Raw genomic sequence first — 25,079 nt, forward strand, 5'->3', positions numbered from 1 at the left:
ATATTTACGCTTGCTGAAAAAGACCACTTCATGTGGAAAAATATTGCACATCTTAAAATATTAATCAGAAATCTTTCTTGATCTATTTTTTTATATTTTACACATGTTACTACCTACATTCATTAATTATTCCTTAATATTTACTAGATTTAACAACGTTTCAACAGTTAATCGACTGCTGTTTGGTATTATTGCACATTTTGACAAATATAACTTTTGATTTTAATTCATCACGAGTCTGTTGTAACTTATTGTATTCAGTTCAAAGATGCAGAATGATGAAATCAGAGATGATATAACTGGAAACAAGAGGAAATCATGGTCGATAACAGGAATATTTAATGATGTGTGTGTGCTGGGCGTGTGTCACGTGTTCAGGGGGTGCGCGAGCAGCGTTAGCAGCAGCGCGAGCTTCAGTCAGTGATCGGATCTCTGGAGAGTCATGACGCGCTCCGGACGCGCGCGGGTTTAACGCACGGAATGATTGTGAATTATCGATAAATGGGGTCCGTGAAATGGAAAACACATCAGCAACTGCTGATTTTTCTCTGGGTTTTATCGTTTTCAGGTAAGAGATGTTTTATTCACTCATATTTTGACAGGCAATCTCGTGCGTAAAGACTGAAAGTCTCCAAGTTCAAGAATGAAAGATGCTGAAGGCAGATCGTTTGTTTACTACCGCTGAACAACACCTAAACTTGATCCATATTACATTATTAGACTGTTTTTGTTAGATTATTTAGTTGGGAAATAAACATTTGATTGAATATCTGCTCATGAACGAACAGTTTTACTACAAATAAAACCCAAAAACCATGGTTATAATAGTTAAACCGTGGTAAATACAATTTAACCATGGTTTTGCTACACTAACCATATTTTAATCATGGTATTTGATGTAAAACTGATCAATCCGCTAAAAAAATACACTTTTACTATAATAAACCATGGTTAATTTTCGTAAGGGGAGTAAATATTGCAGTTTAAACTCAAATAAATATTTTCATTCTTGGGTGTTTAATTTTTATCATTATTAATTATTCTTGTGTGAAATTATTATTTTTAACAATAATGCGTCTTTTCATCTGCTATGTTTCTCATTTGGATGTAACATCACATCTTGAAAGACTGAAATGGCTTTTAAAGACATATCATAAAATCAATGCCAAATATATTATTGAACTAACTTATGACTGAACCAACCTGACTACATTAAGAAGCAGTAACAAAATTCATTTTAAAGGCTCCTTACCACACCAACACATGGCTCAATTTCACTTTTTATTGTGAGAAAAAGCCAAAGTCATGAAGATTAGAATGAAAATGCATCAATGTCCAGCAGAAGCACCAATGACAGGCTGATTCTTCTCGCTCAGTTGACTGTGACTAAATGGATTAAGCTTCGTTCTTTCATATTCAAGTCTTGGTTCGCTGGAATCATAATTTTAATTGTGTAAGCTTGAACAGAATGTGTTGATATATGTTTGATATACCAGAAATACCAATGTTTGTAATGCCTTCTCATCTCCAGGGGTTTTTGGCTTTAGTGAGTTGTCTTTCACCATCCAGCCCAAGGATGTGACTGCATCTCGGGGCGAGGACGTTATTTTGGACTGTCAGGCTCAAGGCGAGTCGCCCATCGCTGTGCGGTGGAGGAAGAACGGCGTCCAGCTCCAGGAGAGCGGCCGCGTACGCGTCCTGTCCAATGGATCACTGTACATCTCCGATGTGAGGAGTTCAACAGAGCAATCAGATGAGGGCTTCTATCAGTGCCTCGTCCAAAACAAATACGGAGCCATCCTGAGCCAAAGATCCAGCCTTACAATCTCAAGTATGTATGGAGGGGGGAAATGGGTTGGAATTGCAAATGTTAAAGAAAAGTTGGGCCATGACTGACCACATACTTTGTGTGTTTTTGGGGGTTTGTGAAAGATAGAAGAAGCGCAGTGCTTTCAGCTCTATTTATCCCAAATTCTGCTATTTTTTTGTCCCAAAATCAATGTAAAAAAAAAAGGCCACACACTCTATCTTGGCCTTATACATGCAAGCATTTGAATTGGAAATGAGTTGCGGTAATGATTCAACGATTGTTATGTGATGAGGCGGCTACAATAAAAAGTTTTAATATGTTATAGTTGGGCAAAATGTTCAATAATCTCTCATGATGTGCTCGGACACATTCACAGTGTTGAAAAACTGTATTGAAATGATTCTATAATATTTAATTAAATATAATTCAATAAAATAAAACTGCTCTTTAGATATTTTTCTCTCAAAATCAATGTAGAAAATGTAAAACAAAACAAAAAAAGGCCACATGCTCTATCTGGGCCTTATACATGTAAACATTTGAACTGGAAATGAGTTGCGGTAATGATTCAACGATTGTTATGTAATGAGTCGGCTATAATAAAATGTTTTAATAAGTTATAGTTGGGCAAAATGTTAAATAATTTTCGTAAAGACTCAGTAAAAGAGCTCAAGGTGTGCTCTGACAGATAAACAGTGTTGAAAAACTGTGTTGAAATGATTCTATAATATTTAATTAAATATAATTCAATAAAATAAAACTGCTCTTTAGATATTTTTCTCTCAAAATCAATGTAGAAAATGTAAAAAAAAAAAAAAAAGGCCACATGCTCTATCTGGACTTTATACATGTAAACATTTGAATTGGAAATGAGTTGCGGTAATGATTCAACGATTGTTATGTAATGGAATCGGCTATAATAAAACGTTTTAATAAGTTATAGTTGGGCAAAATGTTAAATAATTTTCGTAAAGACTCAGTAAAAGAGCTCAAGATGTGCTTTGACAGATAGACAGTGTTGAAAAACTGTGGTGAAATGATTCTATAATATTTAATTAAATATAATTCAATAAAATAAAACTGCTCTTTAGATATTTTTCTCTCAAAATCAATGTAGAAAATGTAAAACAAAACAAAAAAAGGCCACATGCTCTATCTGGACCTTATACATTTGAAATGGAAATGAGTTGCGGTAATGATTCAACGATTGTTATGTAATGGAATCGGCTATAATAAAACGTTTTAATAAGTTATAGTTGGGCAAAATGTTAAATAATTTTCGTAAAGACTCAGTAAAAGAGCTCAAGATGTGCTTTGACAGATAGACAGTGTTGAAAAACTGTGGTGAAATGATTCTATAATATTTAATTAAATATAATTCAATAAAATAAATCTGCTCTTTAGATATTTTTCTCTCAAAATCAATGTAGAAAATGTAAAAAAAAAAAAAAAAAAGCCACACGCTCTATCTGGGCCTTATACATTTGAAATGGAAATGAGTTGCGGTAATGATTCAACGATTGTTATGTAATGAGTCGGCTATAATAAAAAGTTTTAATATGTTATAGTTGGGCAAAATGTTAAATAATCTCTCACGATGTGCTCTGACACTTGCACATTGTTGAACAAATGTATTGAAATGGTTCTATATTATTTAATTAAATATAATAAAATAAAATAAATCTGCTCTTTAGATATGTTTCTCTCAAAATCAACATAGAAAATGTTGAAAAAGGCCACATGCTCTATCTGGACCTTATACATGTAAACATTTGAATTGGAAATGAGTTGCGGTAATGATTCAACGATTGTTATGTAATGAGTCGGCTATAATAAAATGTTTTAATATGTTATAGTTGGGCAAAATGTTCAATAATCTCGCACGATGTGCTCGGACACATTCACAGTGTTGAAAAACTGTATTGAAATGATTCTATAATATTTTATTAAATATAATTCAATAAAATAAAACTGCTCTTTAGATATTTTTCTCTCAAAATCAATGTAGAAAATGTAAAAAAAAAAAAAAAAAAAAAAAAAAAAAGGCCACATGCTCTATCTGGACCTTATACATGTAAACATTTGAATTGGAAATGAGTTGCGGTAGTGATTCAACGATTGAGGTGGCTTTAATAAAAAGATTTAATACATTATAGGTGGGCAAAATGTTAAATAATCTTCGTAAAGTCTCAGTAAAAGAGCTCAAGATGTGCACAGACACATGTGTTAAAATCTTTTACATGTAAGCATTTGAATTGGAAATGAGTTGCGGTAGTGATTCAGCGATTGTTATGTGATGTTTCTGTCAGTAGACGTCTATAATAGAAAGTTTTAATCTTTTATAAGGGGCAAAATATTAAATAATCTTCAGAATTTGTGCGCTGACACATGCACAAGCAGATTTTCATGTTCGCTCATGCTAGAGTTTCAGCTGCATCATTCCTGTGGCCTCCAATGCAATTGTTTCCTGGTCTGTTAAAGGCTATTCGCTGCCTTCTTTTGTCCCGCGTGGCCCCGGCTGCCCTCTGAGCGGGGAGAAAAGAGCTCTGCTGTGGGGACGTTTGTTCGGCCATGAACCTGTGGACAGAGAAACATCTGTGCCTATTGAACTCGCTCAGCCCTGACCTTCACAAAGAGACCGAGAGAAGTTCAAGCACAACTCAATGCGGTTCCATACGGCTTTATACGGGATCAGGGATGCTAGGGAGAAATTTCTGATGTGGAAGATATTGCTGGTGACGGATTGACATGACACTCTCCAATAGGCCATTTGTAGTGATAGAATAATCAGGCATTATTATATTGAATTCATCAGCATCAACTGGTAACTTTTATAATATAATATAATATAATATAATATAATATAATATAATTTACAATTAGCTGATATTACGTATTATTATTGGATATTATTCAGTTATTAGATGGGCTAATATATTGGCTAATGCAATTAATCAGACATAATTAACACAAAATTTTACATAATTTATTTAAATTATCATTATTATTACAAGCATAAGCCAGTAGCTTTTATAATAAAATAAAATGTTTTCTCTAGATATTGGCATTGTAATAAGCTGATATTATTATTATTGGATATTATTAGATGGGCTAATATATTGATTAATGGGATTAATTTGGCTTTATTATTTTGAAATTATTCTTATTATTACCAGCATAAACCATTAATTAAATTAAATTAAATTTAAAATAAAGTAAAAATTAAAATAAAATAAAATAATAGGAAAAAATTATAATAAAAATAAATTAAAATCTGCCCTCTAGATATTGCTATTTTCATTAGCTGCTGAAAAACCCATTTTTATTTTGGTCAACCAGAATAATTTTCATTGCTGATTATTAACTTTATATCTGATTTGTAATTTAGCAAAATCTATTAAACTAAATAACCTTTGAAGACCTTCATAAGTCAGCGTCTGAAGGGTTAAGGGACCTGGAGCAGAAGAGAGGGGGTGTATTGGTTTGCCTCACCGCCCGTCTGTCCAGAGGCCAGTGGGGGAGGTCAGAGGTCACAGGGGTTGTGGGACTGGCTTTATTCTGCTGCAGGCCGCCCCATGGCCTGGTCCGCCTGCTGTCCACAATCTAGCCTGACTGATGCGTTGGATTCATTCACAAATGCTGGTCTTCAGAGGGGCAGTGGGGTGTTTTGTTAGAGCTGTCAGACGCTGGAGGGGGTTTGTGCTTACAGCTCAAGTACAAGGACACTGGATCTTTTCAAGGAACAGCTGGATAATTGTTCGTTTCTTGGTATCTGGATGTTTCTTCTGTGTAACCCTCTAATTTAAGATCAAGTTCAAGTCAAATACAAGTTAAAACCCACAGATTTGATTTGTGAAAATAACAATTTGCCAGGAAAAACTCAAACATGCATACATACACACACATATAATTCCTTATTTCTTCTGATTTTGGGATAAATTACGACTCTGTTGCTCATTTTACATGGTTTCATCTCAAAGTCAAACATGTTATTTCGTTTTTCTAGGGGTGTAAATGAATGATTTTGTTAGTATTTTAACAGCAAGTTTCATTATTAGAATTTTTGTATAAATTACACAAAATCACTGATGGTTTCCATCCTAAACACATTTAATCAGAGTCTCTGACTGAAATTGGGTGGACAGACGGATTTGACTGACCTCTGACTTTTGGTAGGAAACCTTTGTCCTGTTTGACCTAGGCATTGATCTGGCTTTTACAACCCAGCTGACCAGACACACACACACACACACACACACACACAGACCCTAAAAAGGCCTGATTTAATACTGTGGCTCAGCTTTCACTTTTTTGTGGTATTGTGTGTTAATTCATTGCTTTCACCACATACTGACACAAAGATCTACCATGGCTATATATGTGCATATATGTGTTTCATGTAAATATATTGGTATATGAATATGATAATCATGCAGTATGAAGGTATACTCATTTCTTAGTGATATTCAATTTGCTAGTTTTACACTCTTTTCCTAAAATAACGTCAACTCTTTGAAGATTTTGATCAGATATCTGCACTTTCTTTCTCCTGAACAGTAACAGCTGTGTAACCAGTTCAGCTTAATGTCTACAGATAAGATCTTTAAAGCAATATTGAATGTTTTTTTTAACAACGAACCAGTGTTGTTCTGTATGATCGTTTGTGTGTATTCAAGCGAACAAAATAATAGTAACTTGAACCTGATTTTATTTATTTTTATTTCATTTTCCTTCTTTTTTTAACCTTTCTGTGCAGAATAAATGAACCAGCTAATAGGGAATGTTCTCAGAACGTTCTGTCAAGGTTCTCTCAAAGTTACGAACAAACATTCTTCCAGTAACGTTAATAGAACGTTCGTTCAAAGTGATCTGGTCTTTAATAATGTTCTCAAAAACATTAATGGAATGTTTTTTCTGAAGTGTTTTAGTTGGATGTTTTTAAATGTTACTTTTTTTGGAATGTTCAGAGAACATTCAAAAGTAACATTCGAGTAATGATGCAAAATGGAATGTTCCCTTAATGTTCGTATAACCAAGGAAAAACATGTTTAAAACATTTTAAAAACTGGACATTTTGAAATTACGTTTACATAATTTAATGGTAACGTTAGCAAAATGTTCTTAGAACATATTTCGTTAGCTGAGGTAACCCTAACCATAAAGTGAGAGCGGTGAGTTATTTGACTGTCAGTTAGTGGTAATTACGCCTCACATGTAAATAAAGGTGCTTTTTAATTCCTGTCGTCAGCATCGAACACGACTGACAGGGATTCTGTCAGGAGATGAACTATCATTGATTGCCTTCAGAGGATTTTGGCTGGGCTCAGCAGGAATATGAGGGGGAGGGAACAAAAACCAGTGGCTTGTGGGTAAATTTGGGGGCTAGTCTTTATGTTATTGTTTTGAGAATGCAGAAATGTCCTGCTCTTCTCATAGTGCCATTTGTAAAAATGGTGAACAAACAGACGAGATTGTTAATGTTATATCACTTTTTGCATGTGCTCATTTCATTCATTGAAACTCGATAATACACTTCTCGATTACAGTACTGGTCAGTTGTGGTACTGGTTCGTTTGTTTTACAGTGCATAAAACATCATTTTCTGCATTTATAAGCCTGTTCATCGCCTACAGTAACAAGCATATATTGACACTCATTAAAAATGGGAGCATCATTGATTCATGCTGATCTATAAAGGGTCATTATTCACTGTCATTGGCCAATTGATTCATTGATTAGAGCAGCTGTTTGTTATTGGCTGCTGTGCACTCTGGCCCTCGACAGACAACCAATCACTGTTAAGATCAGACAGAGTGCTTTATGCTTTAAGCTTCATATAAATACACCATCTGAAACTGTTTGATCTGATTTCATGCCCTAAACCCTCAACATCATGGCCTGAAACTGTTTGTATTGACATTTAGTTTGTGTTTTGAGTCCATTGAGCAAATTATCAATGGAGTTTATAGGCGAGAGCATTCTGCTGAAAACACATTTAAGTGTTAAATGGCCGTACAGAAACTGAGAGAAGCATTAGGGAGGACGGTCGGATGTGTTCTAGCACGTAACTCGTCTTGTGTTATTAGTTTGCAATTTACTCTTATCTTCAGTTTCAGACCTCATTACTGATTATGGTGGATTTGTTTGTGTTGTTAACTTGATTCATTTTAAAAGGAATTATATTGATTTTGTAAAAAGAAAGCCAAGAACTTTCACCGTTTGCTACTGATGTAGGTCCAAAACAACTAGTCTCTTAATAAATGATAAATATAATACAAATTTAGATCAACATTAAAAGCTACATTAGCCCTATTTGCTTTGTACATGTTTGTGAACAAATCTTATCAAGATACTATTGTAGATTTATTAATATTTTGATATTTAATTAGATTTTTTCATTTTAATTTTAGTTTTAATAATAAAAAATAACCCTGCTGTTTTTCATATTTTATTTTATTTCAGCTAAAGTTTATTTTATTTTAAGTAACAAATGTTTTTATTGGCTTTTACTATAATAAAAAACCTATAATAACCCTGCTAAATTTTATATTTTATTTTATGTCAGTTAAAGTTTAATTTATTTCAAGTAATAGAAATATTTATATTGCTTTAAGTATATAATACTTATAATAAAAAACTATAATAACATTGTTGTTTTTTTTTACTTTTATTTTATATCATTTAAAGTTTATTTTGTCAATTAAAATTAAAAAAATTGTTATAGTTTTACCAAAATAACTATAATAATAATAATAAATAACCCTGCTGTTTTTTATATTTAATTTTAGTTAAAGTTTATTTTATTTCAATTAATAAAAATGTTTTTTATGTGTTTTTTATGGTTTTAACTAAAGTAACTATAATAATAATAATAATAATAATAAAATAACCCTGCTGTTTGTTATCTTTTATTTGATTTCAGTTAAAGTTTATTTTATTTCAAGTAACGAAAATGTTTATATTGGTTTTTACTATAATAACTATAATAAAAACTATAATAACCCTGCTATTTTTATATTTTATTTTATTTCAGTTAGTTTATTTTATTTCAAGTAATAAAAATATTTTTATTGTTATAAGTATATAATAACTATAATAAACTAATAACACTTTTGTGTTTTTTTTTTTAATATTTTATTTCAGTTAAAGTTTATTTTTATTTCAAGTAACTTTTTTATGGTTTTAGTTTAATATATAAACCCTGGTGTGAACCATTTATATCTATTTTCTCTCAGAAATGTCACGTTACAGTGGGATGTGAATGTGGTTTGATGTTGACTTCGAACATGTAAGACTTGGTTATGGACTCTCTCTCTCATCCATGCTCTTCCACAGATGTCTTGTTGTTTGTGACCCATCCTGTCCCAGTGGAGGTTACACTGGGCTCCGTGGCCCGATTCTCCTGTGCTGTCAGTGGATCTCCAGCGGTCATCCGCTGGGAACTCAACCAAAGATCTCTACCTCTGGATTCAGACAGGTGCGCAACTTCACCAACAAAACAACAGGAGCTTTTTAAATAATAATATTGAATATTTATTATTAATAGTAGCCTGTTAACTGTTAGTATTCCAATAGCGGGACACTTTAGGTTCATTCAAATGTATAAACACTCATCTTGTGAAAACCATTTTGAAAATGGACATTGCGTTACTATAAAAACCTTTTACCAGCACAATTTTTGTGATATCAACTTCAAATTTGGAACACAACTTGGTTGGACATATGGCTTTGATTCTACCAATTTTAGAGTCCATATTATTTTGTAACATACAAATTTTATATAAAATAATAAATGTTTAGTTCAGTACATTTGCTTTACAGTAAATGTAAATGTCTATATTGTAAATAGCATACTGAAAGCCCTTGGGATGAGTTACTCAGTAAAAACGTGTTTTTGTTTGTTTCAGAATCACCTGTTTTGCCAAATGGAGTGCTGCATATCCGCGACGTGACAATGAGGGATGCTGGGAATTATCGCTGCTTAGCAACATACATGGCCAGTCGAGTCAAGAGCCGAGAGGCCGAGCTGTCCATCATCCCAGGTCTGTGTTTGTGTGAGGATGAACAGTGATCATTATCAGAATCATTTCAGAGGAAGTATTATAATATTCTGCGTTGTCTGTCCAGTGTCGGGACCCAGGCCTCTCATGAAACCACACATCATAGCTGGACCTCAGAACATCAGCGCCGGTCTGCATCAGTCTGTGGTTCTGGAGTGTTTGGCGGAGGGCAACCCTCGGCCGCTGGTGTCCTGGAGCCGGGCCGACTCTAAACCCATAGATGTGTTCGGAGCCAGGGTGCTGGGAAACGGGAACCTGATTATCACGACCGTTAAAGCCCAGCACAGCGGCACGTACCTGTGCCGGGCGACGACACCGGGAACACGCAACTACTCCATAGCGGCCGGAAACCTCACCGTACTCAGTAAGAGATGTTTGACGGAACAGTTGCATCACAAACACATCTAAAGGGCCCTTCACAATAATAACTATAGCGATAATAATATTAATGTTCACATCAAGAACAATAACTATAATGATAACTATATTAACATTCATACCTAGGATGATAACTATATTACCATTCACACCAAGAACTACAATTTTAGCAATAACAACAGTAAATTAACATTCACACCAAAAACAATAACTTTAACAATTATATTAGCATTCATGCCAAGATCGATAACTATAACGATAACTATAATAGCATTCGCAACTAAAACGATACATTTAACAATAACTATATTAGTGTTCACACCAAGATCAATAACTTTATCGATAACTATATTAGTGTTCACACCAAGATCAATAACTTTATCGATAACTATATTAGAGTTCACACCAAAATCGATAACTTTACCGATAAATATATTAGAGTTTAAGCCAAAATCGATAACTTTTCCGATAACTATATTAGAGTTCATGCCAAGATCGATAACTTTACGATAACTATATTAGAGTTCACACCAATATCGATAACTTTACCGATAATTATATTAGCGAGCACACCAAGTTCGATAACTTCACCGATAACTATATTAGCGATCACACCAAAATCGATAACTTTACCGATAACTATATTAGAGTTCACGCCAAGATCGATAACTTTACCGATAACTATATTAGAGTTCACGCCAAAATCGATAACTTTACCGATAACTATATTAGAGTTCACGCCAAGATCGATAACTTTACCGATAACTATATTAGAGTTCACGCCAAGATCGATAACTTTACAATAACTATATTAGAGTTCACACCAATATCGATAACTTTACCGATAATTATATTAGCGAGCACACCAAGTTCGATAACTTTACCGATAACTATATTAGCGATCACACCAAAATCGATAACTTTACCGATAACTATATTAGAGTTCACGCCAAAATCGATAACTTTACTGATAACTATATTAGAGTTCACGCCAAAATCGATAACTTTACTGATAACTATATTAGAGTTCACGCCAAGATCGATAACTTTACCGATAACTATATTAGAGTTCACGCCAAAATCGATAACTTTACCGATAACTATATTAGAGTTCACGCCAAGATCGATATCTTTACCGATAACTATATTAGAGTTCACACCAAGATCGATAACTTTACCGATAACTATATTAGCGTTCACACCAAGATCGATAACTTTACGATAACTATATTAGAGTTCACACCAAGATCGATAACTTTACCGATAACTATATTAGCGTTCACACCAAGATCGATAACTTTACGATAACTATATTAGAGTTCACACCAAGATCGATAACTTTACCGATAACTATATTAGCGTTCACACCAAGATCGATAACTTTACGATAACTATATTAGAGTTCACACCAATATCGATAACTTTACCGATAATTATATTAGCGATCACACCAAGTTCGATAACTTTACCGATAACTATATTAGTGATCACACCAAAATCGATAACTTTACCGATAACTATATTAGCGTTCACGCCAAGATCAATAACTTTACCGATAACTATATTAGCGATCACACCAAAATCGATAACTTTACGATAACTATATTAGAGTTCACACCAAGATCGATAACTTTACCGATAACTATATCAGCGTTTACATCAAGATCGATAACTTTACCAATAACTATATTAGCGTTTACATCAAGAATGATAGCTTTAACGAAAATTGTATTAGTGTTCACACAAAGAACGATAAATTTAATGATAACTATATTACTGTTCACAACAAGATTGATAAATTTAATGACAACTATATCAGCGTTCACACCTATAGAGATAACTAAACGTTTGTTAAATCTCGGTTCTCACTGTTTTCACTAATTTTTGCAGTTCCTCCATCTCTGGTGGAGAAGCCAGAGAGTCAGACCCGACCCAGAGCTGGTACGGCCCGTTTCAGCTGCCAGGCTGAAGGCACACCTGCGCCCCGCATCACCTGGTTTAAGAACGGTCAGGTGATCCACTCCAACGGACGCACCAAGATGTACAACAGGTACGTACAGACAAACAGCTCTAGTAAACATGGTAATCTCTTCTGATACTGACATATTTCTCTCTGTCGTGTGTCAGTAAACTGGTGATAACTCAGATCATTCCGGAAGACGACGCCTTTTACCAGTGCCAGGCGGAGAACTCTCAAGGCTCGGTCGTGTCCACGTCCCGTCTCATCGTGGTGCTGTCGGAGGACCGTCCCAGCGCTCCGCGCAACGTCCATGCGGAAACCATCTCCAGCTCGGCCATCTTACTGGCGTGGGAGAGACCACAGTACAACGCAGATAAAGTCATCGCCTACTCCATACACTACATGAAGTCTGAGGGTGAGCGTTCGAAACCGCCATGAAGTTCCACGGTGGTTCAGTTGTTTCTGTTCAGTTTGCTCTCTAATCTGTATGCTGCAAATAATTATGTTCTTCCTCGTTATATTCGTCTTGTTTTTCAGTAAATCTCAGTAAAATTTCAGTGTCTAAACATTCTTAAATCATGATGCATTTTCTTGAGAATGTCTTATTGTACACTCAGGTCTAAACAACGAGGAGTATCAGGCCGTGATCGGGAACGACACGACCAGCCACATCGTGGACGATCTGGAGCCGGCGCGAAACTACACGTTTTATATTGTGGCCTACATGCCGATGGGCGCCAGTCGCATGTCGGAGCAGGTCACGCAGCACACGCTGGAGGATGGTGAGTCCGTGTACTAACTTCCCACAATGCACTATAGCACATCTGCCACAAATGTGTACAACATAATATAAGATGAGATTAATTTCCTGGTGGAAAAAAAAAGGCTCATTGATGAGTGAGGGGTGATTCACTGCTGGCAATGCCTTTAATAATATTTGGCTGTCTATGAAGTTAAAAATGAAATTGGTGCTACATAGAGACAAATATCAAAGCTTGTTTCTGCCACAGAATAAAAAAATTAAAAAGCTAATTGCAACTTTATCTCACAATTCTGACTTTCTTCACATAATTCTAAAAAAAAAAAGTCAGAATTGTGAGATAAAGAGACACAATTACTATTTTTTTAAGCTCAAAATTCTGTTTTTGTAAACTCAGAATTCCTGCGGAAAAAAAGTAAAAATTGCGAGATGTACATTTTTTAAGTCTGAGGGAAAAAGTCAGAATTGTGAGATAAAAATTCACAACTACTTTTAAAAAAAAAAATGAAAATTCAGAATTCCATTTTTGAAAACTCAGAATTCCAAGAGAAAAAGTTAAAACTGCGAGATGTAAATTTTAGAATTCTGAGGAAAATAGTCAGAATTGTGAGATAAAAAGGCAACATTTTTTCCCTTTTTTTTAAAAAACTCAGAATTCCTTTTTTATAATCTCAAAATCCTGAGGAAAAAAGTCAGAATTGTGAGATAAAAAGTCACAACTACTTTTTACAATTTTTTTTTAGAACTCAGTATTCTGTTTTTGTTAAAGTTAAATCTTTGAGATGTAAACTCAAGAATTGTAAGACAAAAAGTTGTTTTTTATTTTTTACTGCATGGCGGAAACAAGCTTCAATAGAACACAGAGAAAGAGAAAACTAGAGAAAAAAGGCATAAAATTAGGCGTTTTGCTACATCCGCCAGACTTTTGCTGACAAATAAATGGTCTCAAATAAATCTTGGTGTGGGTAACACACCTGTACACGTTTATTTACATATACTACTGACATTTTAACAATACAAAGCTGGTTGAAAAACTTGCCCATCAATATCTCTAATGAGAGTTAGTTGACATGTAGCTGCAAAGTTACTTGAATTTAGTAGAATGTCTGAAGTGTACTATTGAAATAAAGTCCTAAAATCGTGTTATTGATCTCTCGGTTTGTCCCTAGTGCCCCTCCGTACTCCTGAGCTGAGCCTGACGAGTCGCAGTCCCACCGATATCCTGGTGTCCTGGCAGCCGCTTCCTCCCAAACTCAGCCGCGGACGCTTGTCTGCGTACCGTCTGTCCTACCGCACGGCCACCGACGAACAGGTGACCTCCGTCGAGCTGCCCGTCCCGGGTGAGAACTGCACCCAGTACCTTCTGCAGGGTCTGCAGCCCGACACCATCTATCTGATCCGCATGTCCGCGTCAACCCGTGTGGGTTGGAGCCAACCGTCCGCCTGGAACTCCCATCGCACGCCCAAAACATCCAGCGCCACAGGTGAGAGCACAAACCTCCGTATTTTGGCCCACAATCATCTGCGTTTCTGTAACCATCCAGAAACTTTTGCGGTTTTACACAGTCAACTTTTGCACCACTCTCAGAAATTGAGTTTTATTTAACGCTGCTTTTAGAAATGATCTCTGATAAGCTGCTGAAGTGGTCAGCTCAGACCGTGACAGATGCCTTTGGCTTTCAGACTGGCTTTGTTCCGGCATTCCGTTTGTTACTCGATGACCCTTGACCCCAGCTGTCAGTTAGGAGCTGAGTTTCGGGTCATAAAGGGAACGCTTCAGGCAGCCTAAAGAATAGACCTGCTTCAGTCAGACCCGTTTGTAGGGAAGGTGACGGGGCCCCAAAACTGCCTTTCTTTTCCCCTCTGCCTCTTTTCTGTTATGCTTAAATAATTTCCACCTTGGACAAACTCATGTCTGGTCGAAAAACAGAGAAAGTTTTGGGCAATGGGCATTACGGTGACATTGTTCAGCTTGTACAGAAGTTGATTTAATGTGTGTTTCTGTCCTCAGTGCCTCCCGCCCCAAACCTTGAGCTTGAACCTCTCAACTGCACATCTGTGATAATCCGCTGGCATCCGGCTCCCAGTGACGCTGTCGTACAGGGATACAAGCTCTGTTTTCACCCAGACGGCCAATCAGAGGACTCCATTATCCAGCTGCCCCCTCAAGACCACCAGCACACCATCACAGGCCTCAGTGAGTCACACACATTCATGTTTTTAGCTGGGAAATAAGTTATTATTATTATTATTATTAGAACATTTGAAATTTTTATAACAAAATTTTTTTAGTGAATTTAACATTTTTCTTACAAAAAATTCTTAGAAAAGTTCTTATTTCTTAAATAGGATATAAATTAAATTTTAAGTTTTAAGTTTTTAAGTTTTTTATTTCACTTAACTTTTTGGGAAAATGAATAAGTAATTTGATTATTATTTCTAAATAGATAGAAATGGTTTACTTTCTAATTTTTACTAGGAAAATAAATCTTCTTAGGAAATTTCTTAATTTTTAAAAGTTAAATAATTCAATGCAAAAAGAAAAAAATGTAGAATTTTTTTAAAAAGAAAATTAGTGAGTAATTTGATTAAGATTTCTATAGAGAATGTTTTACATTTCTAATTATTTAATGGGGAATAATCACATTTTGCTAATGTTCAACCTGCATATTTTTCATATCAAACTCAAATATGAAAATGTACAGTATATTTTGCCTAATTTTAAGTAGAAAAAATCTTAATTCACTTAAACCTTAACTTTTTAGCAAAATACAAAATAATTTGATTATGATTTCCATATAGATAGACATGGTTTACCTTTCTAATCTTTACAGGGAAAATAAATTCATTTTCTAATTTTCTTAGAAAATTTCTAATTTTAAAAAAGTTAAACAAATCTTTATTCAATGCAAAAAGAAAACATTTTAGTTTTTTTTTTTTTTAAAGAAAATGTGTAATTTGGTTAAGGTTTCTATAGAGACCATTTAAAATTTCTAATTTTTTACCTGGAAATAATTAAATTTTTCTAATTTTCAACCTGCATATTTTTCATATTAAGCAGATAGGAAAATGTAAAGTGTATTTTGCCTAATTTTAAGTAGCCTGCATAACATCAAAAACATTTAGGCAGGTCACTAGTTAATCTAAACTAGCGGCTTAAAACAACTAGAAATGTACATTTAATTAATGTAAAATGAAGAATCTACCTACATATTTTCTTATTAAGTACGCATATGAAAAAGTAAAGTAGCATCCCTGAAAATGCACACTTATTTTAAGCCAAGCTTGTTCTGAAACATAAAACTAGGAAGGAAATATTCCACAGTTCTTTGAGCATCTTTCCCATCTTTGCGTTTGTCATCGAGTGCATCTGATCATCCTCGGACAGAAAGAGAATCCCAGTTTCCTTGCTGATCGATAATTACCCTTCTTCTGTTCGGACTTATGCACGGTTGTCCTGTCCACTGCATCCAGAGCTTTGTACGTGTCACGTAATATCCCCTTAGGGTTAAAGGTCACACCCCAGATGTCTCCTTCCAGCTTTCCCATCATTCTCCTCTGCTTCTCCATGCCCGTCTATTGTGCCTGGGTTTAAGGTCGGCCAAAGGCCCGTGAGATCGACCCTCCCCCATCACCCCTACAGCTGGACACTCAAGCTCCAACAAAGGATGCTGGGATTGTTCTGAACTGGGCAGAAGTGACCCAAGAGCAAAGAACTTGTGGGGTTTTTAGAGTCAATCTAAATTTAAGTTCAATGTCCTGATGAATGTTTGAATTGGCTAGTTTTTTGCTTCGCTAATCAATAATATCAATAATTTTTTATTTATATAGTGCCTTTCATGACCTCAAGGTTGCTTTACAAGACATAGAAAGCACTCATAAAACAAAACAATTAATATAAAGCAGGGTTACAACACCAAAGTCCAGAACTAAAGCAACAGGACGGACAAAAAGAAGCAAGGATACACATATATTAAAAGTTACATATCAGAAACATGGTGAAAAAATGTGAATATTCAGCTGAGTTTTAAGCTCTGAAAGTCCAGGATTTCAGGATTTTTATGAAAGTTTACCATGGTTTTACTACAGTACCTAAAAAAACGTCAACCATTTATGTTGCACAATCACATGAAAGCATGCAAACATTTATCCTTTAAGTGCATTTTCATCTGGAAGTTGTTTTAGAAGGAGTTTATGCATCTGCAATGTTTGGCTAAAACACTCCCAAGACTTTCATGTCAGATTTAGACACTTATCTAGGTTTTGCATCAGTAAATAGTGAATGTAAAGAGTGGGTTTGGTCTGAGAGCTGATCAGTGTGTGAAGTCTTGGGGGGGTTGAGCTTTTAAGCCTCTAAGGGTCGAGAGGTCAGAGATCGGATGGCACCTTCACAGGCGGCGTTCAGCTGCCGAAACGGCCCGTCTCCTGGGACCAGAGCTTTATGACCTGAGGTCGGGGGCCGGACCGGGATAAAACTTTATGCTGAACTAGTTAGGAAGAAACAGGCCTAGAGATAATGCTGTTTAGATCTTTAAATTCTGAGAAAACTGTCATTCCAAATTATATTTTCCATGGTTTTCCATCAGTAAAAACTGAAAAAGGTAAAACATTTCTATTTATATGATAAATCCTAATCAAGTTACTGAATTTTCATGAATTTTCTTTAAAATAAAAATTAAGTTGAGTAAATTTAAGACTTCCCATTTTTAAAAAAAATTGATATTTTCTTTAAAATAAATAAATAAATAAATAAATATTGATTTCCTATTAAAAAATATGAAAGATATAACGTTTCTATTTATATATAAATCCTATTCAAGTTACTCAAAAATTTTATGTAAAAAAAAATGTTTTAAGTGAATTATGATTTGCTTACTTGAAAATGTATTTAATTCCCAGTAAAGATTAGAAGATAAAACATTTCTATCTGTATGGAAATCCTAATCAAGTTACTTATGAATCTTCTTAAATTAAGTTTTAAGTGAATTAAATTTACTTTCCATTGAAAAAAGTAAGAATTTTCTAAGAAAATTACACAATGTGTTTTCCAGTAAAAATTAGAAAGCTAAAATGTTTCTATTTTTTTGGAAATCTAATGAAATTACACACAAATGTTGTTAAAAAACTTAAGTTTTAAGTGAATTAAGATTGATTTTCCCTTTAAAAAACTATTCTTGAAAAACTAGACAATGTATTTCCCAGTAAAAAATTAGAAAGCTAAAATGTTTCTATTTTTTGGAAATCCTAATGAAATTACTCACAAATGTTCTTAACAAACTTAAGTTTTAAGTGAATTAAGATTGATTTTCCCTTTAAAAAAACAGAAATATTCTAGAAAAATTAGACAATGAATTTCCCAGTAAAAATTAGAAAGTTAAAACATTTCAGTTGATATAGAATATAATGCTAATCAAATTACTCATGAATGTTTTAAGTTTTATTCATGAATTTTTAAAGTTTTAAGTCAATAAAGATTAATTTCAAACCAATTATTAGTCCAGTTTTTAACTCTTTGTATAATTTTCCTTTGTGTAAAGCTCATAAATTATGAGGTACTTTATTTATTTTATCATGCTTTATGTTCTCCAGACCCCAGAGTGAAGTACCATGTGAAACTGTTAGCGTTCAGTGCTAATGGAGATGGCTATCAGGCCCATCAGACGGTCAACACTCCAGGATGTCCTTGTAAGTGTTCAAAAAACATGAACTTGTGAATTTAACCTGCACAATTTGAACACTGAATCATGTGGGATTTGTATTCAATCAATATTTAACTTGAAAAGCAATGTTTGTTTAGCCAATATTTCAGTGTTAGCATGAAAAACAGATAAGCTAACATAGATACTGCAGAGTGCTAAAGGAATATTTACCCTTGTGAAATAGAAGCGCACTTGTAGTGTACTTCATATCTTAAAAGTACATTTCAAAGACAATAGAAATAAATAAAAATAAAGTTAAAAATAAAGATGTACTTAAGTGGGTCAGAAAGCACACTTAAGTTCAACTAAGTGCATGGAATATAAATTGAAACTACTACATTTTCACTTAATTGTAAATAATATGTCTGAAAACATTACATTCAGTTCACACTTAAGTGCTCTTTTTAAAAGTATGCTTAAGTGCGTTTCTTTTTCACAAGGGTAACCAGTTTAAATCCTTTTATTGTAAATTATGTTAAGCATTTGTCTTGTAAACCAAAGCTTCAGTGTGTAAACGAGAGTCTGTGTTTGTTTCAGCCGCACCGAACCGGCGTTTGGCCGCCCTGCCGCCACCCGACCACATCCACGCCAAAGCCAACAGCTCCTCGGCCGTGAGTCTGAGTTGGGGCCGTCCTGCTTTCAGTTCTGGGAAAGCAGTCAGCTATTCCGTCCGCTACGGGCCCGTGAGTCCGTCCGACGCCATCGCCGTACGCTACGTCCAAACGTGAGTGTCGCTGCCTCAATAAAGGCTTGACATCAATAGCAGTTCATCTTCAGGATTCAGATGTCAGATATGTTTTCTCTCTCTTCAGCTCTGAACAAACGGTAATGGTGGCAGGTCTCCGGCCAAACACTCGTTATGAGTTTTCTGTTCGTCTGCATATGGATCAGATGTCCAGTCCCTGGAGCGCAAGCGTCTATCAGAGGACTCTACTGGAAGGTAGCGGTCAAAACTAGCACTGAACTATTCGATGATATATTTTAAGTTTGTTAAAGCAAAGTACCAACAAGATAAATAATAGACTGTCATGTGTTTGAATTACATATGAAAATGTGAGAAAAAATACACAAAATAAGTCTAAAGATATTACATATTTAATATTGTATAATATTATACATTTTAATATATTAATAATTCATTTAATTATCAACTTTTTCCTCAAAATTCATTTTAAGAAATACACCCAAATTTGTCTAAAAATGTTATAGTTCAGATGCAATTGTTATTGTTCAGCTGTTTCCATAGTTCAAGAGATTTAATATATTATATAACAAACAATAAATAAAAAGGCATTACATATATTTAATGAAATATTATTTATAGTTATATAATATTTCATTATATTTTAATATAATCACCATACACTCAACAAATATTTATGCCTAAATTTATTATTTATTATTATTTAATTTTGAGAAATAAAAATAAACACAAAGATGTCTAAAAATTGTATTGTTCAGATGTTTCTTTTATAGCTCAAAAAACAATATATAAAACAATAAATAAAAAGTATGTATATTTAATGAAATGTTAAAAATTATATATTTTAATATATTCATATTATATTTAATTTAATTACCAACTTCATCTTGTTTTTCCCCCCAAAAAATAAAAATAAACACAAATAAGTTTAAAAATGTTATTGTTCAGATGTTGCTCTTTCATAGCTCAAGAGACTTAATATATTATTAAAAAATATATAAATAAGTATATTTAGTAAAATATTATATATTATATTATTTATACTTATATATATTTCATTATATTTTAATATAATAAGCACTCAAAAAATATTTATGCCTAAATTAAAGATTAATGTATTTGAATTTCATATAAAAAGATTTAACATAAACAACTTATAAACTTAATACGAGCATATTTATCATAAATTCTGCACTCATGGCAATCATGGCATAGTTTATGAAATATTTGCATCTATTCGATTTGATTTAAATAATCATATTTTCAAAATGCATTTATTCAAATTGACCAGAATAATCATGAATCTGTTCATTGTGAAAACAATCACATTTATTCAGTTCAAAAGTCTGAACATGGATGAACATATTCAATTAGTTAAAATGTGTGAAATTTATTACAACTATTACAGAAATCTGACCAGTTTCATGTATGAATGAATGACAAATATGATCAAATTAAGTTCATTATTTTGTGTTAAACTGTGTAATCAAACTGGATGGAATTTTATAATGCAACTCGATCTTAAAGTGAGAGTATCTGATCTGAGATCATTCTTTGCTCCCGCAGCCCCATTGTCTCCGCCACTGTCCGTCAGAGCGACTCTGATCGAGGACGACACGGCGCTGGTGTCCTGGAAGCAGCCGGATCAGCCGGATCTGTCCGTGACGCACTACACCATCCTGTACGCCTCTCAGAGCGCGTGGATCGCCGGGGAATGGCAGGTTCTCCAGAGGGAAGGTGAGCAGAACCCAACTACAACTTCAGATGTTCTTCTAATGGCAAAACCAGTGGTACACACACACATATATATACAGTATATATATAAAATAAATTCTCATTCCAGGTACAAACACAATGGCTCTTCTGGAGAAGCTGGAGTCAGGTAACGTTTACCTGGTGAAGATTTCGGCCTCCAACCAGGCGGGTGACGGTCCGTTCTCCAGCACCATAGAGCTGCTGGTCAGGGCTAAAATTCACCAGGGAAAAAACCCTCGACATGCTGACAGCCACGCCGAGAAAACTGGTACACAAATAAGTTTATTCTTATATGACAATCTCAGTACAAGTCATGCATGTCTGTGAACAAGTGAACATTAATTCCCTTTTTTATACTGCACTATAACAATAATGTTGCTCACACATGCATTTCTGCAGCATTTATCGACAGCCTGTACCACATCGATCAGAAGTCCATGACGGGGATCATCGTTGGCGTGTGCATCGCTCTGTCCTGCATCATCCTCTGCATCTTCATCCTCCTCACCAAGAGTGAAACACAGTGAGTCTCCAGCGTGATCCTTCTGTTTGAACAAACACTCTAGATCGCTCTGTTTGTGTTGAAACAAGTTAGGCTGAGTGACAGTCAGTGTTGTTTTCTCTCAGCAGGAAATCTGCTTCCTCAAAGATGATTGGACAGGTGAGGAATGAGGTCATGCATAGTGGCGCATCATCAGCCAATCAGCAGCAGGACGGAGAACGCAAACATTCTGATACCGATGATGAGGACACACTTTATTGACGCCAAAGTAAGAATCTGTTTACTTTATTTACTTTAATTATTGTTAAAAATGTTTAACCTTCTGGTAGTCTCCGGTCATTTTTGAATGAAAAATGTTAAGTTTTGGTCTTTTAGAATTTTTAACACACAAAAAAGTTTATGGACATGATTTAAAAAGGTTAAATGGTCCTGAGAAGAACAGTCACACTTGTGCTCGATGCTGTCAAAAATGAGCGCATTGGAAACGAATGGGAAGCAAATCTAGTGGAAGCGTTCGGTACTGCACCCAAACAAAATCTTACTGAAAGCTCATTTTTTGAGATATCAACCTCACATTTGGAGCAAAACTTATTTAGATATATGGATTTGATTTTCTCACAGTTTTAGAGTAAAATGTGTTTTGGAAAATATATATTTCATATAAAAATCAGGGAAAAAATGGCATTTTTCATAACAATAAATGCACAATTCTATAACTTTTTTGTTCACTTTTTAACTTTTTTTCAGCAAAAATCTACCAAAAAGTGTCTGTGTTTCAAACCATTCAAAATTTATGACAGTTTAAGTTGGAAATTTCATTTTCAGGTCTACAGTATGCTCAAAAAGTGAATAAATGGATTATAACTTCTGCATAAATATAATTTAGCACCATAAAATCCCTTAAAAATACAAAATATTAAATAAAAAACACTATCAAACATTATCATGCAAGCAGCACCAGAGGGTTGAATACAACTTTTTCTTTTTTTTAATACAAATTTTGTCACTGTTTTGGCAGTTTTAAGAGGTTTAAATGCATGTTTTGGGGTGGCTGGTTTTCAGGGTGGCACGAATCTAATAATAAACCACGCAGGACCGATTACGAGTGACGCTCAGAACAAACTAAACAAATGGAGTGTTTTCAGTAACACTCAGAAGTCTAGTGGAAATAAAAGCAAGGTGAGTGACTGATATAAATGATTTAATTCTGTGTATCAAACTTAAAATTACATCACAGTCAACATCAAACAGCATTGCCCAGTGTTGTTTTATTAATATTTTGAACTAGCCTTTATTTTTATATTTTCAGTTCATTTTAATTTTAGTGTCAATTTTATTAGTTAGGTTTTTTTTATTATTATTATTATTCATTCAGGTTTAGTTTTTATTTATTTCCACTTAGTAACTTTAGTGTATTTCTAATTTTTGTTTTCATCTATTATTTATATTTTATATAAATAATTTATTTTAGCTTTATTTCAATAAACACATTTTTAAATAGTTTTAGTTAACAATAATATTAATTAACAGTATTATTTATAGTTTTTATTAATATTTTGAATTAGCTTTTATTTTTATATTTTCAGTTAATTAAAAAAAAGAAAAATGTATGTGTTTTTGTCAATTTTATTAGTTTTATTTTTTTATATATTTCTATTTAGCTTTAAAAAAATTTTATTTCAGGTTTAGTTTTTATTTATTTCCAGAAAGTAATTTTAGCAAGCAGATTTTATTTTTTACAATTTTTATTTTTTATTTATTTCAGTTTAAGTTCACAATAACAATTCTAATTGTGATGCATTTCTGAATTAAACAGATTATTCAAATTTACCATAATTGTTTCTTTAATACAGCAAACATTTGTTAATGCATTAACTAACATTATATGTAGGACATAAATGTTTAAAGTATATATTAACCTTTGTTTAATATTAGTTAATAAAATGTTTGTTCACAGTGCATTAACTAACAGATTTTGATCTTAAAAATGTTTTAGTAAATGTTGAAATGAACAAAATGCTGAGAAGTATTGTTCATTGTTAACGATTGTTACCAGTAAATCACAGTTTAGTCATAATGTTGCTGATCATGAGCTTTGATGTTTGTGTTGGACAGATTGAGGATCCTGCTTGTCTTTATGAGGTGGGGAAGACGGTTCTGCATTACGAGGACGAGCAGATCCTCTATCGGCCTCTAGGGGAGTCGGAGAGCTCACAGACCAGCGCGGGAGACTCCGGAAACTTCTCTCACGACGAGACGGACAGAACCTCGGATCGGTCGGACGACAGCGAGCGAAACAGACAAGAAGTGCCCGTGTGTATCTGTGCGTGAGCGTTCATGACATCTACCTCCACTTCCTCTTTAACTCACCTGTCAGTCTGTGATGTGAGTGGGCGTGGCCTGTGATTCCATGGCCAACAAAAACAAGTTGCACCATTTCTTCAGGATCAGATCGCACCTGGAGAGAGTGTGATCTGGATATTTGTGCCAAAAACCCTTTAAATAGCTTTACTAAGTCGCAGAATGCTCTGTTGGCTTTGACAAACTTGCACAGCCCTTTCTAATAACTTTCCTGTTCGGAGTGATTCCCAAAGATGAAGGACCTGTTTCCGACCAGCTTTACCTGCTCAAGATGATGAATGTGTTGAAGAACGCCTGATGTGCTTTACCCGAACGGACGCGTGTTTTTTGTGACAGAGACAGAGTTTGTTCTGCTGTCTCTCTACCTCATTCGCCCTCGTACGGGTTTGTGCAGCTTCTTGATTTTATATTATTGTTTTGATATAAACACTGAAGGTGTTTGCCGTATATAATCCAAAGAGTCCAAAATTCGAATGATAATGATGGACACTTTACATTAAGGTTCAATAAGTTAACATGAACTAACAATGAATGATACTTAATTCAGTTTTTCATTGTTTTCTAGTTAATTATAAGAAATTCTGTTTTTCAAACGTGACTAATTTCATTGATCTCAGACTTTTAAACCTCACCGTACATATTTATTTTTAACTTGAAGAAACTAAATAAGATGAAAGTAACCGTTTAAGGTGCCTCAGGTTATGAATGCTGCTTTATAAGTCGTCGAGTTCAGATGCGGATCGATCCGGATCAGTGAACCGCTTACCTCAGTTTATTTAATTCAGTTCATCATTCTTATGTTTTACTACCTCCTGTTTATTGTCGAGTAGCGTATGAACGTTTTACGGTTGCCGAACGAGATCCATTATTTTAAGGTTTTAAGCATGTTGTTCGTTGAGTTCGCTGTGATTTTGCGCAGTTTTCGTTATGGAGGATTCATTTGTTATTCATTTTGGTTGCTCTTATAATTTAGCTCTTGCTACTTAACTCTTTCCCCGCCAGTGTTTTTAAAACTTTGCAAGCCAAAAGATATATATCTCAAATATATCAGAAGAAAGAACAGAGCCGCTGTTTTATAGCTTCATGCATAT

At 34.2% G+C, this 25,079-nt stretch overlaps 1 protein-coding gene across 1 annotated transcript; it reads left to right on the forward strand.

The window, feature by feature from the left end:
- Window positions 1-276: 276 nt before the first annotated feature.
- Window positions 277-24,718, forward strand: prtgb (protogenin homolog b (Gallus gallus)). Its single transcript, XM_048159114.1, is given in 20 exon segments — window positions 277-568; window positions 1,532-1,831; window positions 9,146-9,289; window positions 9,718-9,852; window positions 9,938-10,234; window positions 12,139-12,298; window positions 12,376-12,623; window positions 12,826-12,990; window positions 14,138-14,452; window positions 14,980-15,165; window positions 18,558-18,653; window positions 19,205-19,391; window positions 19,480-19,607; window positions 20,937-21,107; window positions 21,214-21,393; window positions 21,525-21,648; window positions 21,756-21,837; window positions 21,839-21,895; window positions 22,690-22,806; window positions 23,743-24,718. Coding segments are annotated over 20 exon segments (3,375 nt in total). The 5' UTR covers window positions 277-501; the 3' UTR covers window positions 23,959-24,718.
- The last annotated feature ends 361 nt before the right edge of the window (window positions 24,719-25,079 follow it).

This window comes from Megalobrama amblycephala, linkage group LG15 (genome assembly GCF_018812025.1).
Source record: "Megalobrama amblycephala isolate DHTTF-2021 linkage group LG15, ASM1881202v1, whole genome shotgun sequence".
Taxonomy (NCBI): Eukaryota; Metazoa; Chordata; class Actinopteri; order Cypriniformes; family Xenocyprididae; genus Megalobrama; species Megalobrama amblycephala.